Raw genomic sequence first — 14,630 nt, forward strand, 5'->3', positions numbered from 1 at the left:
AAATTAGTACTTATGAAAATCCTACAGATATGATGACTAAGTCACTTCCTATAACCAAGTTTGAGCATTGCTAAACTTGGTTGGTGTTCATTGTTGAAGTTAAACCCGTAAGGGGTTTTATGGAAGAGGTGGAGAACTTGTTCGTTGAGAGTTTGCGATGAACAACTTGTTCATTGAGAATTCGTGTCAAGGTGGAGATTGTTAGAATTAAGTGACCCGACTCCTTATTTAAATAAAATATAGTGGTAAAATAAAATAAAAGAAGAATCCATATAGAATTACACTTCTTTTATTTTATTTTAGAATAAAGTTTTTTAAACCTTATTAAATTCCATCTATTTGATATTGATTAGAATAAAGTGTTTCAATCTTACTAGAATATGGCTTTACAAGCCTATAAATAGACATAGTCTATTCCTCTTATAATAATTCGAATTCGACATAATAAATTTTCTTCTCCTCTGCCAGTGATTTTTTTCCGAAAAAGTTTCCACGTAAAAATTTGTGTGTTCTTTATTTATTTTATTTTATTTTTCACAAATAGTATGTGCAAACTTTTAAATTCATATATATTTATTCTATTATGTATTAATTTAATATCATCTTTTCCATAAATTAATTAAATGCCAGAAACTTTTTATAACAAATTTTATTTAAAAGTCAAATCTAAAATTTTGTACATAATTGTTGGTTAACCAGCTATTTTTAAAGAGTCAGTTGATAATACTGAGGATTTCTATTTCTGTTTACTGCTCAAGGGCAAAGTCAAAAAGAATGGTAGGCACTAAAACATAAATTATTCGGATTAAAAAATTCAAATGATTGTATCATTGCTACGTGTAAAAGAAAATCAAACTTTTAAGTTATGAGTTTAAGCTCGAGGGCTTGAATAGATTAAACTCTAGTTCAAAGGGAATGGACAAAAAAACCATTGTTATATACATACTTATGTCTGTAGTGTAGTGCAATTATTTAGTTGGAAGCTGATCTTCCATTTGTATCCCGAGTGTTGTTTCCATGGGATGATGTCCCTGAGAACATGCCCATCATAGATCTGAAGGCTCCAGTTAACTCCTCCGGCATGTTCATTTGCTCGCCGAAATTCAAGTTGATGTTCCCCCCACCCATTCTTATTCCAGCTTCTTCTGATCCATTGACGTTCATGTCTTCCCCTTGCCGGTTTTGGGATGGTTGTCCCTGATATGCACTTCCAGCCATATTTATAAACATGTTTGCAATATTGGTGGGAAGGGCACTGATATCGAAAGGCATCGAAAATGGAGGTGATGCACCGTGACTTCTTGATCCAGTTGAATGGTTATTAGATCCTTGATTATTATGGCTGGAACTAGCACTCTGCAAGACAATGAAATCTATTTTTTTTTTAAAAAAAAAGGTAAGTGATTTATATGCAGAAAAACACCCAAAAAAGTATTTTTAAATAAAATTCAAATAGCAAAGACAAGTTTAAAGGGGAACAGGTTTGAGATAGTCATACCATCTGGCTTTAGTGGCAAATTGTGGTAATGGTAATTATATTGTGGTAATTACGATGGACTAATCTTTCAGTTATTAAACAACTATAATCACGTTTCAATAAAATGGTAAATGTTCATATTACCCGATCCCAGTCTGCCCTCTGCGGCTCATCTTTTAATTTCTGCTCAGCTACCTGTTAACACAATCAGTATGTCAAGACAACACCATATGACAATGTAAGAAAAGGAACACAGAAACATACCCGAATATTTTCTATAACAGATTGATTGTTTGGATCCAATCGCAAGGCTGCACAAGTTAAATGTAAAGGAGTTAGGAACTACATTTTTTTACAGCATCAAGAATCCATGGACATCAATTTGTTATTGATATGGTTGAAGGAAATACAGGCCTCGAGCAAATGTGGGAATTTTCTATGACTGAATGTATGATAATCCACACAAAAAGGATGTGTCTTTTATTAAAGATAAAAGATTAACACAATAAACCGAAGCCTCGCTAATAGAGAATTATATAAAATAGCTACAACCTTTTGCATGGATCAAATAGCTTCTAAAACATACGATTCAAAGTCAATTGACAATATTCTCAAGCATAAAATAATCACAGAAATGGGTCAGTGTTTTCAGGTACTTTATAATAAGGCCAACTGCATCTCATCATGGACAGACGGAGATTAAATTTGCAAAGTATGTAAATAGATAAGACTGCGGACTTGCAAAAATCAGATAGAATAATAAAGAGTAGCACATTAGCTGAAAACTACAAGGATAGAGAACAAAATTTGATAATGCCACCTGCATTTCTCAGTCAACAGTAACATCATGTATAGCTCAGAAATAATTTCAACCAACCTTTCTTAAATCCTTTCTCAATTGCATCAGCATAGTTACCTTGAGCATAATATGCTAAACCAAGACGACTGTACGCCTTGCAGTAACTATGATCGATTTCAATGGATTTAAGACAGTCTTTAATGGCTTCATTGTACTTGCAAATTTGAGTATAAGCAGCAGCCCTGTTAAGCATACATCATAATTCAATAACACAACAATTTCATGGAACAAATATTGGAAAATGTAGAAACTCGCTACAATCAAATAAAATAGATCTCTTGAAATTACTAGATCTGATATTATCAAGAGAAGATGAACATAAGACAAGTTTACCATTTCTAAAAGTCAAAGGCTAAAAGCTTTTACAGTGCTCAATGACACTGGTAGGATGACCTAATAGCGCGTGAATAATGTGGCATAACAAGATCAGGGATTTTTAGCGTTCAATGTCACTGGTAGGATGATCTAAATATGATATTATCATGAGATGATGAATATAAAAGGTAGGTCTACCAGTTCTAAACTAAAAGTCAAAGACTAAAAGCTTTTACAGTGTTCAATGACACTGGTAGGATGACCTAATAGCACATGAATAATGTGGCATAACAGGCTTAGGGATTTTTGCGGTGTTCAATGACACTGCTAGGATAATCTAAATCTGATACTATCACGAGATGATGACCATAAAAGACAGGTTTACCAGTTCTAAAAGTCAAAGGCCAAAAGCTTTTACAGTAGTAGTATGGCCAAATAACTCAAAAAAAAATGTGGCAAAACAGGATTAAGGACTTTCACATCCTTATAAAGTTTATTTAACACTAAACCAATAAATATAGTAAACTGCATGCACAAATTTATAAAATTTATATACATCAACCAATCAGCATGGACAAATAATACTGCACCTATTACAATAATAAACTGCATGATCATCGCAAAGAGAAACAGCAAGAGAATATAATTCTATCGCATCAGAGTATAGCTTTGACTGCATGGCCCTATTACCTGAAAGCAAAGACGTGCAGTCAGTTTGAGTCTGCTTTTCTCAGCCTCTTCTTCATGACTATTAACAAAACAACTGATAAACACACACAAATTAGTATTTAAAAAAACAGACCAAACCAGGCGGCTGAACCAGGAATTGGTGGTCCACCCAGCCTGATATATAATATCCAACTGAGAATCTTTCAAATTGGCTAAGAACCAGCTAGACAAGCAAAAACCAGTAAAGAACTGGAAAATCCATAAAAGTCGGTTTTAAACTCATTTTTTAATTTTCTTTTTCTTTTTGGTACATATAACAAATTGGGGGAAGGGATAAAGGGATAACAACGACAGGGTTGAACCCTAGACTAACCACTGCTCTTTTGTACTGTTGGCTTTTAATTTTCTTTTAATGAAAAAGTTATTGTAAGTGATGAAATTTGGACATTTAACCCCTGAAGTTTATATTGAAGTCAGACTCATTTAGTAAAATAGAGATTCTTATTAAATACTTTCAATATTTAATACCTACTGTTTAAATTCCTTTTTCTGGTTCAACCGGTCAACTAGTTGAATTGATAACCGGATGTCTCACCACTTTGATCTTCAGTACGGTTATTTAAACATTACAACTTAGGAAAAAAAAAACTATCCTGGACTCTACAAATAATATGTGAAAGTAAAGGTTACACATTTAAAGCAATGATTTTCAACAAAATGAAAAAGGCACACAAATAATTTATTACCTTGACATTTGAATGTCTCAGCCAGATTTCTACAGTCAAATGCCTGGCATCCAGATCTCTCCATCTCCCGATGTAGCAGAATTAAGGTATCAATAAAGGCACAACAGAAGGTAACTGGCATATTTATAAAGAATAAGTAAAAAAGATATGACAATAAACGTAATTAGCAAAAAATTATCTAAACTGGATGAGAATACGATGAAGAAGATCAAATCCAAAACTATCCTGATTTAATGATGTAAAAGCAATATGGATTTTGATATCCCCAATTCTAAACTAGTTCAAAGCACTAAAATGAAAAGTCATCGAGAATCAAACCTACAAAAAATCCCTCCTAATAATCACGTTTCCTACACAGGAAAACCACAAAGGCACATGCTTACATCAGCTAGATAGAATGCAGCTGACAAAACATTTCCACCTGTGACTTTCTACCTTCCTCTGAGTCATTACTGGCTAACCTGCAAACTCTCCTTTCCGTCTAAATACTGGAAGCAACTTTGCTCAAGGATGCTTATTTCACAGAAGTTCAACCTTTAGCATCTGACTTTCAGATTCAAAAGCCAAATACCTATATGATGCTAAGATATGTGCATTTATAGAGTTCACCTAAGTAAGGGATAACATAAGCTGGAGCTTGTCATGTGTCATGTAAGGCTTCAACGGTTGGCCAATTGAAAGGAAGAAGTTTCATCAATCAACTAGAGGAAATAAAGATGCCATTATCTGCTGAGCCAGATCAACTGGCAATTTAAGAAAGAAATGAAAATACTTTGCATGATTCTCCAAGGTCAATGATTAGGCAGGACATGATTGGTTCTGATTACATAATCAGAAGACACCCACCAGAGATCCGCAAAGTAAATAGCTCTATTTAGGAAAAAGATCGTTATTGATGAATAAATCCATGCCCTTCTGAAATATTCATGACCCCCATATCCTTGGCTATCCTTTGATGTTAGAACTTACTTCCCTGGACATTGACTTTCAGTCAAGTCTCTGGAAAGACACAGGATAAATATTATTGTTTAATGCCTTTAAACCCAGTAATTTAGCTATTTAATTTCAGTGCACCTTCTGAATGTCCTACAGTAAAGATACTAAACATGAGGACTAAAAAATCACCTTAGATGGCCTGTCCCATGTGATGCAGCCAATTTATTTAGTGGGTTAATAATGGAATTGAAGCTCGGAATACACAGAAACTAATTCAAATGGAACATGGACAATGTAACACTAAACTAGAAACCATATGGCAAACTAGAAGATACCTCAATACGAACAATCACTTTGGAATAATTAAATTAAGAAACAACCAACTCGTCATTTATAACATATAAAAGAGCAAAACAAACATGTAAAGCATCTTCAAATAAACAAGTGGCTTTATCCAGTTGGGCAGGATCACCATTCCCATCAGTCATCGGCCTAAAAAAGTGAATTTTCTCCAGTGCAGCAAAGAATTGCCCAAAGAGTTCATCCTTAGAGACTCCTGCAAGTTACATTGGTATCAAATTCAATTATTCTGTATAAACTAAAGCACTGAAATAGATGACACAAATGTAAAACCATTTCAACTCCAAAACTAAAAAATAAAAAATGTGAAATTATCAAGACAAATAGCATGGTCATACCAGAAGACTGAGTTTCTCTAGTCCAGTTATCCCCCTGATTCAGCAAAACCAACAAACAAATCGCATTAGAAAGAAATCAGAAAAAAAATATTGTCCAAGTACTCAGAAAGGAACACAAGTACTGCAAAAGATGCATACCACAATAATATAATGCCTCTAAAATGTCATGTGAATTTTAATAGCTTGTAGACGCATATTGTAATAATTCAATGCTATCATAAGAGCATAAGAACTTTAATTATGTTCTTAGACAATGCAGAATAAAAGTATGCGTCAATATTCATATGAAGCAATTGATTTGAACATTTTCTCCCTTCATTGTTCTTCAGTTGCTCATTGAATAAAATGCTAATCACAAAGACGAGAGACCAATTGGAGAATTAGAACAGAAAAATTAGTGCAAATCTAATTCAGAAAGCAAATTGGTCAGCCTCTATAATTCCTAGAGGTTTAACATTACATAGTCAGAGAATGAATTCAAAACTGAGTAGTTACTTGCTTCTGCAAGACAAAAACTCTAAATGCAATTTGTTATCACAGCAGTTGACACAGCAAGATAGTAACAAACCATTAAGAATAGTCGCTTCATGAAATGACTATATCCATGCTACAGTACACAGTCCCTTCCACCCAACCAGATCCCCCTTTAACTTTATCAAACATCAAGTCACATAGAACAGTTTGCATCCAGAATTGGACATGAGATTGTATCCCACTATTTCCAATAAAAATGTTACTGAAAGTTAGTTACCTCGACAACAACATGCATTTAATCAGAAAGAAAGGTATCCATTTCCAGAGAAAATTTTTCCACACTAAACTTCACCTAATTTAAAACCTAAAGCCCAAAATGCTTTAATAAATTTCCAAAACAAGAAGACAGACAAAATACCAGTTTTGCTGCCTCCACAGAATTAGCACTTCTTACATCACAGGCAGAGGAGGAACAGGGGTCACTATCAGAAGTTCCCCTGTGACTGAGATCCGATTCAATCTTCTTATCCTCACTTGCTTCCAATGAACTGAATATGTCAACTAAACTATCAGATTTCACATCATTTATAGAAGCTGAGTCAAGTTTAAACACCTCCATCAAACATTCCCTGGCAACTTCAAGGCCTTCAAAATCAACCCCTGGGGCAGGTTCAACTATTTAACAGAAAACACACCCATTAGTAGAAATGTTTTAACAGGTTGAGTAAACACAGTAAATCAAGTAGAAAATAATCAAATACGATTAAACCACAACAAGGAGATATAATAGTGACACACAATCTAAACAAAATAAGATCCAGAAACAAATTCATATGCTTGAGGCAAACCTCAAATCAACCCACTTCACAACCCTAAGCCCTCCATCGCCCTAACCCCGCAAACAATAAATAAAGAGAGGTGGAAGAAAAGGAGAAACTTTATATAATCTCAGTGCCAGCAACCATCATTATCTGATGACATCTATGATCTCAAAAGTCTTGTAACTTAACAGACATGATACCAATCACGCATTTCAAAAGTACCCTTCCACAATTACTCTCAAAGAATTTGCACACGAATACCAATCCACTTGTTTCCTTACAACCTATTGAGGTTGCATCCTAAGACAATTTGACTAGTTAACAAATAGCACCATCAGCTCATGGTTACAGAAACTCCAGTTGCTGCTCCAAGGATAAACTTCAAATGTTATAACTTTTTTTTCCAGATAATGTAAAGACCAATGACCAACCAAATCCTATATCACCGATGCCACACCATTGACACACTATCATATTCACATTCATCACACAACCTACTTCTCAACAATCACTGCCTAATTTTGCTTTCTCAGAAGCCAAAATCAATCGAAACATAGCAAAATAAAGAAACAAAAAAGGAATTAGTGAGAAACGCTAAGCTAAGCTAATTGAATGACAAAATATGAGAAAAGTACAGGATAAAAAAATGAGAGATGAGAGAGAGAGTACCGGAGTTGAGGAAATCTAAGAAGGAACGAACGATGCGACGAGAGAGGGGAGAATCAGTCTTCAAATTACCCATCCAAAATTTGCAAACAAAATATTTGGGGACTTCAATTCACTTCAGTTCTAATTTAGCAACAAAAGAAGAAGAAGAAGAAGAAGAAAAGGAAGCTAAACAGTTCAATTATACTGTGTTTGGATGCTGGGTTAACACTATTCTATACTATGCTTACAAGAACCAAGTTGGGCCCCCACGAATTTTCTTCCCCTGTTGTTTATCGTTTGGAAGTGGAGTAAGCACATCTATCTTTCTATTTGGAATTTGTTCTACTCGTCTATACAGTAGGCCCTGTTTGATAAATTGATTTTTTTCACTATAAAATTTATTCTTTTTATAAAAAATAATAAATATATAAGAACATACAATAAAATTAATTTTTTATTTTATTTTATTTTATTTCATCTAATTTTAAATAATACTCTAGAAAGATTTATAATTTAAATTCAATATTTAATCTTTTTTATACACTTTGTACAAGCCCAATTATGCCTGGTCCAAACTAAATTACCCAAGCCCAAATAATAAGCCCATTTGCTTAAGATTTTTCAGCAACCCTAGCCTCCTTCAGCCTCAGCCGCCGCATGCCTCTTCTGCCGCGTGCGCCACCACCGCTCAGGGCACCAACCACCGGCCTCACATGCCTCTGACACACCTGCAAAGAGAGAAACACGCGAGCAGTAAAAAAAACAAGAAAAAATGACAAATAGAAGAAACAAATAGCAAAACGACAAGAAAAATGGATGTAAAATATTGTAATCCGGCTTTAAAAAGCGAAAAAGGATATCCCTTCTCTGGGGTACGCACACTGAAAATACAAGGCAGAACAGAAACTTCGAAGGTTTTCAATCTTTCATTAGATATTTTCGTTTCTTGTTTCTTTCATTTTATTTTATTTCTAAACACAAATCTTTTAAATAAAAAGAAAGAGGAATAAACTTACCTGAGTGGTCCTACGCTTCACCGTCGCCAAGGGTGTTTCACCGGCACCAAGGGCCTCAAAACCTTTCAAGGTTTGGTCTCGGCTTTGGCGGGTGCGTCGGTTTGGTAAAAGGACCAAAGCGTCCTCTTTTATTTGTTTTTTGCCGCGAACAAGGGCTAAAAGGGCCATTTAGCACCTCTCCGACCACCGTCCATGGTGGAGGAGAGGTGGTCTGGTGGCGGCGCGATGATGGGTGCATCACCCTAGCAGAGAAGAAACGAAAATGAAAAGGGGGGAAAAGAAAAAGTTTTTGTTTTTTTTCTCTTGGAAATTCAAAGAGGAACCAACAAAATAGAAAAAACAGGAACCTTTTTTTGTTTTAAGTCATATGGAACGGTGCCGTGGTGTACTGGGGGTTGTGAATTCTCCCTAAAAGGGATATTTTTGCGATTGGTCCTTCTCCTTCGCAACCCCCATTTAATCAAGCCCCATTTTTTGTCTTCTTTTGTTTTTAAAATTTAGCCCTCGGATCCTGTTTGGTTTTCGTTTTGATCCCTAATTAACTTTCTAATATTTATACTTTTAAACCCCGAATTTTAATTCGTTTTTAGCCATGTCCTAAATCTATTTAATTCATCTATTAACCCTTTCTTAAATGTTTCATTTATATGTTATTTCAAATATTTTATATGTTATTTATTTACACCTATTCTAACTTATTTTAATATACTGTTTATTCAATTTCTTATTATTTATTTTAACTTGATTTATGTATATTTGTTACCTTAATCTATTTTATATGTATTATTTATTTTTATTCCTTACCTATTATATATATACATATAGTTTATTTCAAGCTTTTTTATATATTTATAATTCTTTAAAAATTATTATATATTTATTTCAAATTATTTTATATTTTAAATTATTGTATATTATGTATTTGAATAACTCTCTTTATATTACATTTGAACTATTAACATTATAAAACATATTTATATTGTCTATTTTTAATTCTTTTACGTATTATATATTTTAAACTTCTTATTTATTACTTTTAAATTAAATTGTATATTATTTATTTTAAAATTATTTTATATACCTTATTTTAGACCCATTCTACTTATTCCATATTTTACACTTTTATTTGTATATATATTATCTATTTTAAAATATTTCATATGATTTTTTATTTGCTTTGTATAATATAGATTTTAAAATTCTTCTACATTATTTATTTTAAACTCGCTTTATGTATTATTCATTTGAAATTGTTTATTTATTTACTTTAAAATTTATATAAATATATATATATATTATCAAATTTTAAATTATTATATCCACTTTTCATATATATATATACATACTAGTTATTTCTTTGATGTCTCGTATATTAACTATTTTAAAAATCTCTTTTACACATACTCTATTTTTAATTTATTTTGTACATTGTTTATAGTAAATTTCTTTTTCACGCTATTCATTTTAAATTTGTTTGTTACTATTTGTAAATTTGTTTACATTTTATGCATTTGAGTTTGCCTTATATCTTTTACCATTTAATTCATTAGCTTTTTTAGTTATCAACGCTATTATTTGAATGTTGCATGATTATTGCTATTGCATGTATGTAAATTTGCTTACTCATGTTCATATTATTGCCATGCGCTTGTGGAATATTTTATGCGTGGATCATTGTTCTATGTCGTACCATATTTTATTTCATATCTTTGCCTCGCGAATTAAACCTCAATGTATTTATCTAATAAATCACCTTATTTTAACCTAAATAAATAACACATGTTGCTTGAATATTGCATTCGCTACTATTCAAAAGCAAAATTTTCCAAATAAGGCAATGTCATGCATTTTAAAATATCGAGGAATTGTGCCCTAACTTACGGGGTTTCAATTTTCTCGTCGTTTCTAAATAGAAAAATATCCTTTTCAAGTTTTAAAACACATGAAATTCTCATTTAAATTAGGGGACAACTTTGTGCTCGGGAATTCATGGTATTGTGTCCTAACTTACGGGATGTGATACTCTGATATCTCGAGACAAGGAAATCTTTAAACAATCGATTCAAGCTAACTCGAGCATATTTAAAATCGACGTCAATAAAAAGGATTGTATTTTAAAATCCATTCCCGATTTTCAACCTTCGACATTAAAACGTTAATTAATCAATTCGGAACCAATTTTTGGGCGTGTCGAGAGTGCTAATCCTTCCTCGCACGTAACCGACTCCCGAACCCATTCTCTCAAGTTTCGTAGACCAAAGGCACTGTTTTAGTAAACTAAAATTGATTTATTAAAACAAAGGTGATCCGATCACACCTAATAAAGATCGGTGGCGACTCCCGTTTTAATTTACGCTTTCAAACCAAGTCGATTCCCGTTTTCAAAAAAAAATGGTTTCGACACACTTATTAAATGAATTAACACATATCATCATGACCAAAGAGTTTACCAACGACCATACATTAGATGGCTAAAACATTATTTATAAATCATATCATATCATAAATATATATATAATATATTCATTAAATTGCTCTACATTTAATTTTCGTACCATATTTTAATAAAAAAAAGCTTAATTTAATATATAATTTAACAGCTATTATCAAATTAATATTTAAAATTTCTAAAATTCAAAAATTATATATATTTAAAATAATCAAATTAAAATATAAACAATAAGGATTAACATAGAATTTAAGCTTAAAAAAAAATAACTTGGAAAAGAAAATTTTGATGTGAGTTCCTACGAGATGGAGATATTTATAGCTCAGGCCCAAGACCAAGCCCAGCCCCGTTTTTGCGAAACTTGGCCTTGCTTCTTTTTCATGGAAAAGTTAAAATCTCTGGAAGTTGGAAAACCTCAAAACCCAAAAGGGAAATGGAGTTTGCCAACAAATTGGTGGGGCTAGCAAGCAGAGCAGCCAACAACAACGTGGTGATCGATGTGTGCTTGGTCACATCATTTGCGGTATTAGGCATTCGATCTCTGAACCAGCAAAATGTTATTGAATCCTTGGAAGCCCAGAAAGATTCCTTGACCAAATCTAACAAAGCCCTCAAAAAGGTTATGTGGGATTGGAAGCAGCAGCTCTTCGCCGAAGCGTCCTCCCCTTCTCCTCTTGTCCCTCTCGATTCCCTCAAAGCTATCTATGGTGAATCCCCAACTCCTCCAACCGGTAACTTCCTTTCCTCTACGGTTTATTAGGGTTTATTTGGGTCAGTGTTTCAATTGAAAAATATCTCATGGATCTGCACTAATCATTAATATGAAGCACTTTAAATCGCATTTTGTTGACCTTTTTTGTGTTTTTTTTTTCTTTTTTTGCCAGGAGATTCTGCAAAAGGTGTAAAATCACCACCAGCGAAGTTCGTTGTTTGAACTCTGAATTGGATTTTAGTAATCTTTGCGAGGAAGCTAGAACTTTTGGGTATTTGCATAGTTGAGAGGTGAATATCTTCTTCTTTGAGATCAAATTTCTGATAATAATATAGTTCTGTGATCAACTGCAGTAATTTTGTAGAATCAAATCAACCAATCAACAGATTTAGAGAAGAGTGGAATTTTCCTGCCTTAGCCTCTTAAAAATCGAAGAAATAAATGTTGTAGTATTCATATATACTGAAAGCTCGAAAGAATTGTCTTTGTCGTAAAGAAATAAAGAGTCGAAGAGCTTGTGTTCTTGGTAAAGAAAACAAATGAAGACTAAAGCATCTGCAAAAATTCCCATGGGGAAGATAAACTCTAGCAGGAAAAGACTTCATGTCTTGTAAAGCAAAAGCAAGGAAGTAAAAAGAGAACATGGGTTTAAAAGAGTAAAAGTAATAAACTAGGAGACCTAAGAGAGTTAGCAAGGTAAGGAGAACAAGAACAAGAATCAGAGGTCTTTTGGGTTGGGGGTATAACATGAAGTAAAGTAAGCAAATCACACCCTTGTTAGCCACATGAGTGAGTGCCCAAATCATTGCATGCTTAGAATGTGAGCTCTCATCCACTGCAGGCACTCTCTTCCTTAACACCAACCCGTTATCAACCCCGTTGCCATACATGTTAGGCCCTTCCATCTGAGTTAAACTTGTCTCAAACCCACCACAACTGCTCCCACCAACGTTGTTATACTTGCTGTTCCCTCCTCCCCACCTCCGAGATTTTGATTTCCAACCTTCATTTCCACTTAATTGCCTCAAAAATGACCCTAAATTTGGTTGCCAAAAACACTTAATACACTAACTAGAAACCAAGGGAAAGAGAAAGAGGATAGAAGAGAGAAGAGAGAAAAAAAAAGAAATGGAGGGTTATGTTGAGGGCCTTGGCGGGGGTGCTTCTGGGAAGTCGTGGGCTTTACTATTAAGAGATGACTGATACTGTAGTAACAGGCCAACGGGGGCCTAAAATGAACTGAATACTCAAAAAAAAAAAAAAAGGGGATAGAGAGAGACAAAAAGAATGATGGATGGGAGGAGGGAGGGGTTAAAGTGGGGGGTGTTGGGAGGCAACCGTGATGATGCAAAACCATGATAATTTTTATCTTTGTTGCAGGTGAAAGTCACGGGAATCGCTGGCTATTTCGTGGCCTTTTGTTCTAAAAAAATAATTTGCTAATGCCAGGTTCATGATGCTGAAAAACAGATTTCTTTAGTTATATTATATGTTTATTTATATGGTCTAATTCGTAATTATGCCGTCAGTCCATGTATTCTTTGAAATTTAGGCCTTATTTGATTTAAGGTTAAAATCTGTCACTCTTCATAAATTTAAAATTTAGTCCATTTACTTTTATTTTTAAGAATTTAGTCCTACTTTTAGATTTCAAGGTTCAATTTCAATTGTCATTATTGTTAGAATTATTTTGTTAAATTCAAATTCATCACAATATTTTTTTTTTTTGGTTACATGTTTACTAAGTAAATATTTTTTTAAAATGTCACATTAACAAATTTAACAAAAAATTTAAACACTCAATTTGAATTTTGAAATCTGAAAAGTACAGTGGTTAAATTTTGTGAAGAGTAAGAGACTTATAACATATTTTAACCTTGATTTAATATTATTTTAACTAATTTTATTAAATTTGAAATGTAATATATATTTCTAATTTTTAAATCAGACCTTTAAACTTAAAATTGTTGTATATTCAAATTTAATCAGAATCCATAGAAAGTGCTATCAATTGAATTTTAATTTCAATTTTTTCAAATGTGTCTTTTTCGGGGAGGGGCATCTACGTCGTGGCTTGGAGCTTCGTTGCCGATGATGAGTTGTGTGAGAAGGAGGTAGTGACAGGGACTTCTATGAACCTTTTCCTTCAGATTTCACTGCCCTTCTCTGTTTTTAAGCTCAAAATTTCCATTTATTCATCTCTGAACACCCAATTTTCAAGCCTTCTTTGTACATACTCTTTTTAATTTATTTATTTAAATTCAAGCCTTCTTTGTACATAGACTCTTCTTAATTTATTTATTTAAAGCCAAATAAAAATTTTAAGGGGAAAAAATGGGTTTTTTTTTTTCAAAGGAAGAGCAATAATAAAAAATAATAATAATTTGGAGAGCTTTCAAAAATCCAGCAATTTGAAATTTTAACTTTGAATCAATTAGATCAAGCAATATATTACACATTTCAACCAACATTTGATAGTTTTGCTTCAAATTCCAAGAGGAACTTGAAAAAGAAAGTGGGCTTAGTTTTGAAAATGAATCCATTTGGATGATTTTGTTTTTCACAATTGTTGTTAGATATTGTGCAACTACTTTGAAATTCTCTTCTCTCTCTTTTTTTTTTCCTTCCAATTTTAAAGCATTTTGGGTTTTTTTAGTGTTCATCTGTTTGAGATCAATTCCTTGTTTAAACTCCATGCTTGAGATAAAATCTATTATTCATTTGTTTATAGAATTTTTTATTAATAATAATTATTGGTAACTTAGTCTTAAATCCTTAAACTTTTAAGTTAAAAAGTCAAAGTCAACAAA

General features: G+C 32.9%; 2 protein-coding genes across 3 annotated transcripts; one reads left to right on the top strand and one right to left on the bottom strand.

The window, feature by feature from the left end:
* Nucleotides 1–796: 796 nt before the first annotated feature.
* Nucleotides 797–9,059, bottom strand: LOC108486217 (uncharacterized). The gene is made up of 10 exons (XM_053029758.1): nt 8,660–9,059; nt 7,665–8,371; nt 6,622–6,849; nt 5,422–5,555; nt 4,067–4,130; nt 3,242–3,341; nt 2,355–2,518; nt 1,742–1,788; nt 1,622–1,672; nt 797–1,356 (listed from the first exon to the last, which is right to left on the bottom strand). The coding sequence occupies exons 2-10, from the start codon at nt 7,735–7,737 to the stop codon at nt 973–975; spliced, it is 1,245 nt and encodes a 414-aa protein (XP_052885718.1). The 5' UTR covers nt 7,738–8,371; nt 8,660–9,059; the 3' UTR covers nt 797–972.
* A 2,385-nt stretch (nt 9,060–11,444) lies between these two features.
* On the top strand, nt 11,445–13,450 carry LOC108484355 (uncharacterized). 2 transcript variants are annotated; one of them, XM_053029975.1, is made up of 4 exons: nt 11,445–11,839; nt 11,993–12,110; nt 12,185–12,516; nt 13,201–13,450. In XM_053029975.1, exons 1-2 carry the CDS (start codon nt 11,542–11,544, stop codon nt 12,040–12,042), a joined length of 348 nt encoding a protein of 115 aa, XP_052885935.1. In that variant the 5' UTR covers nt 11,445–11,541; the 3' UTR covers nt 12,043–12,110; nt 12,185–12,516; nt 13,201–13,450. The 2 variants fall into 2 exon arrangements, with proteins under 2 accessions (XP_052885935.1, XP_052885934.1); XM_053029974.1 differs by lacking the exon at nt 12,185–12,516 and having other exon boundaries at nt 11,447–11,839.
* The last annotated feature ends 1,180 nt before the right edge of the window (nt 13,451–14,630 follow it).

This window comes from Gossypium arboreum, chromosome 6 (genome assembly GCF_025698485.1).
Source record: "Gossypium arboreum isolate Shixiya-1 chromosome 6, ASM2569848v2, whole genome shotgun sequence".
Lineage (NCBI taxonomy): Eukaryota > Viridiplantae > Streptophyta > Magnoliopsida > Malvales > Malvaceae > Gossypium > Gossypium arboreum.

What these genes read in the sequence shown, in the direction of transcription:
- LOC108486217 (XM_053029758.1), bottom strand. Translation starts at nt 7,737, where the DNA reads ATGGGTAATTTGAAGACTGATTCTCCCCTCTCTCGTCGCATCGTTCGT. An exon ending in TATTTGAAGATGCTTTACAT is followed by an intron (nt 4,131 to 5,421) that starts GTTTGTTTTGCT and finishes CTACATCGGGAG; the next exon opens with ATGGAGAGATCTGGATGCCA. An exon ending in TGAGAAAGGATTTAAGAAAG is followed by an intron (nt 1,789 to 2,354) that starts GTTGGTTGAAAT and finishes TAACTTGTGCAG; the next exon opens with CCTTGCGATTGGATCCAAAC.
- LOC108484355 (XM_053029975.1), top strand. Translation starts at nt 11,542, where the DNA reads ATGGAGTTTGCCAACAAATTGGTGGGGCTAGCAAGCAGAGCAGCCAAC. An exon ending in ATCCCCAACTCCTCCAACCG is followed by an intron (nt 11,840 to 11,992) that starts GTAACTTCCTTT and finishes TTTTTTTGCCAG; the next exon opens with GAGATTCTGCAAAAGGTGTA.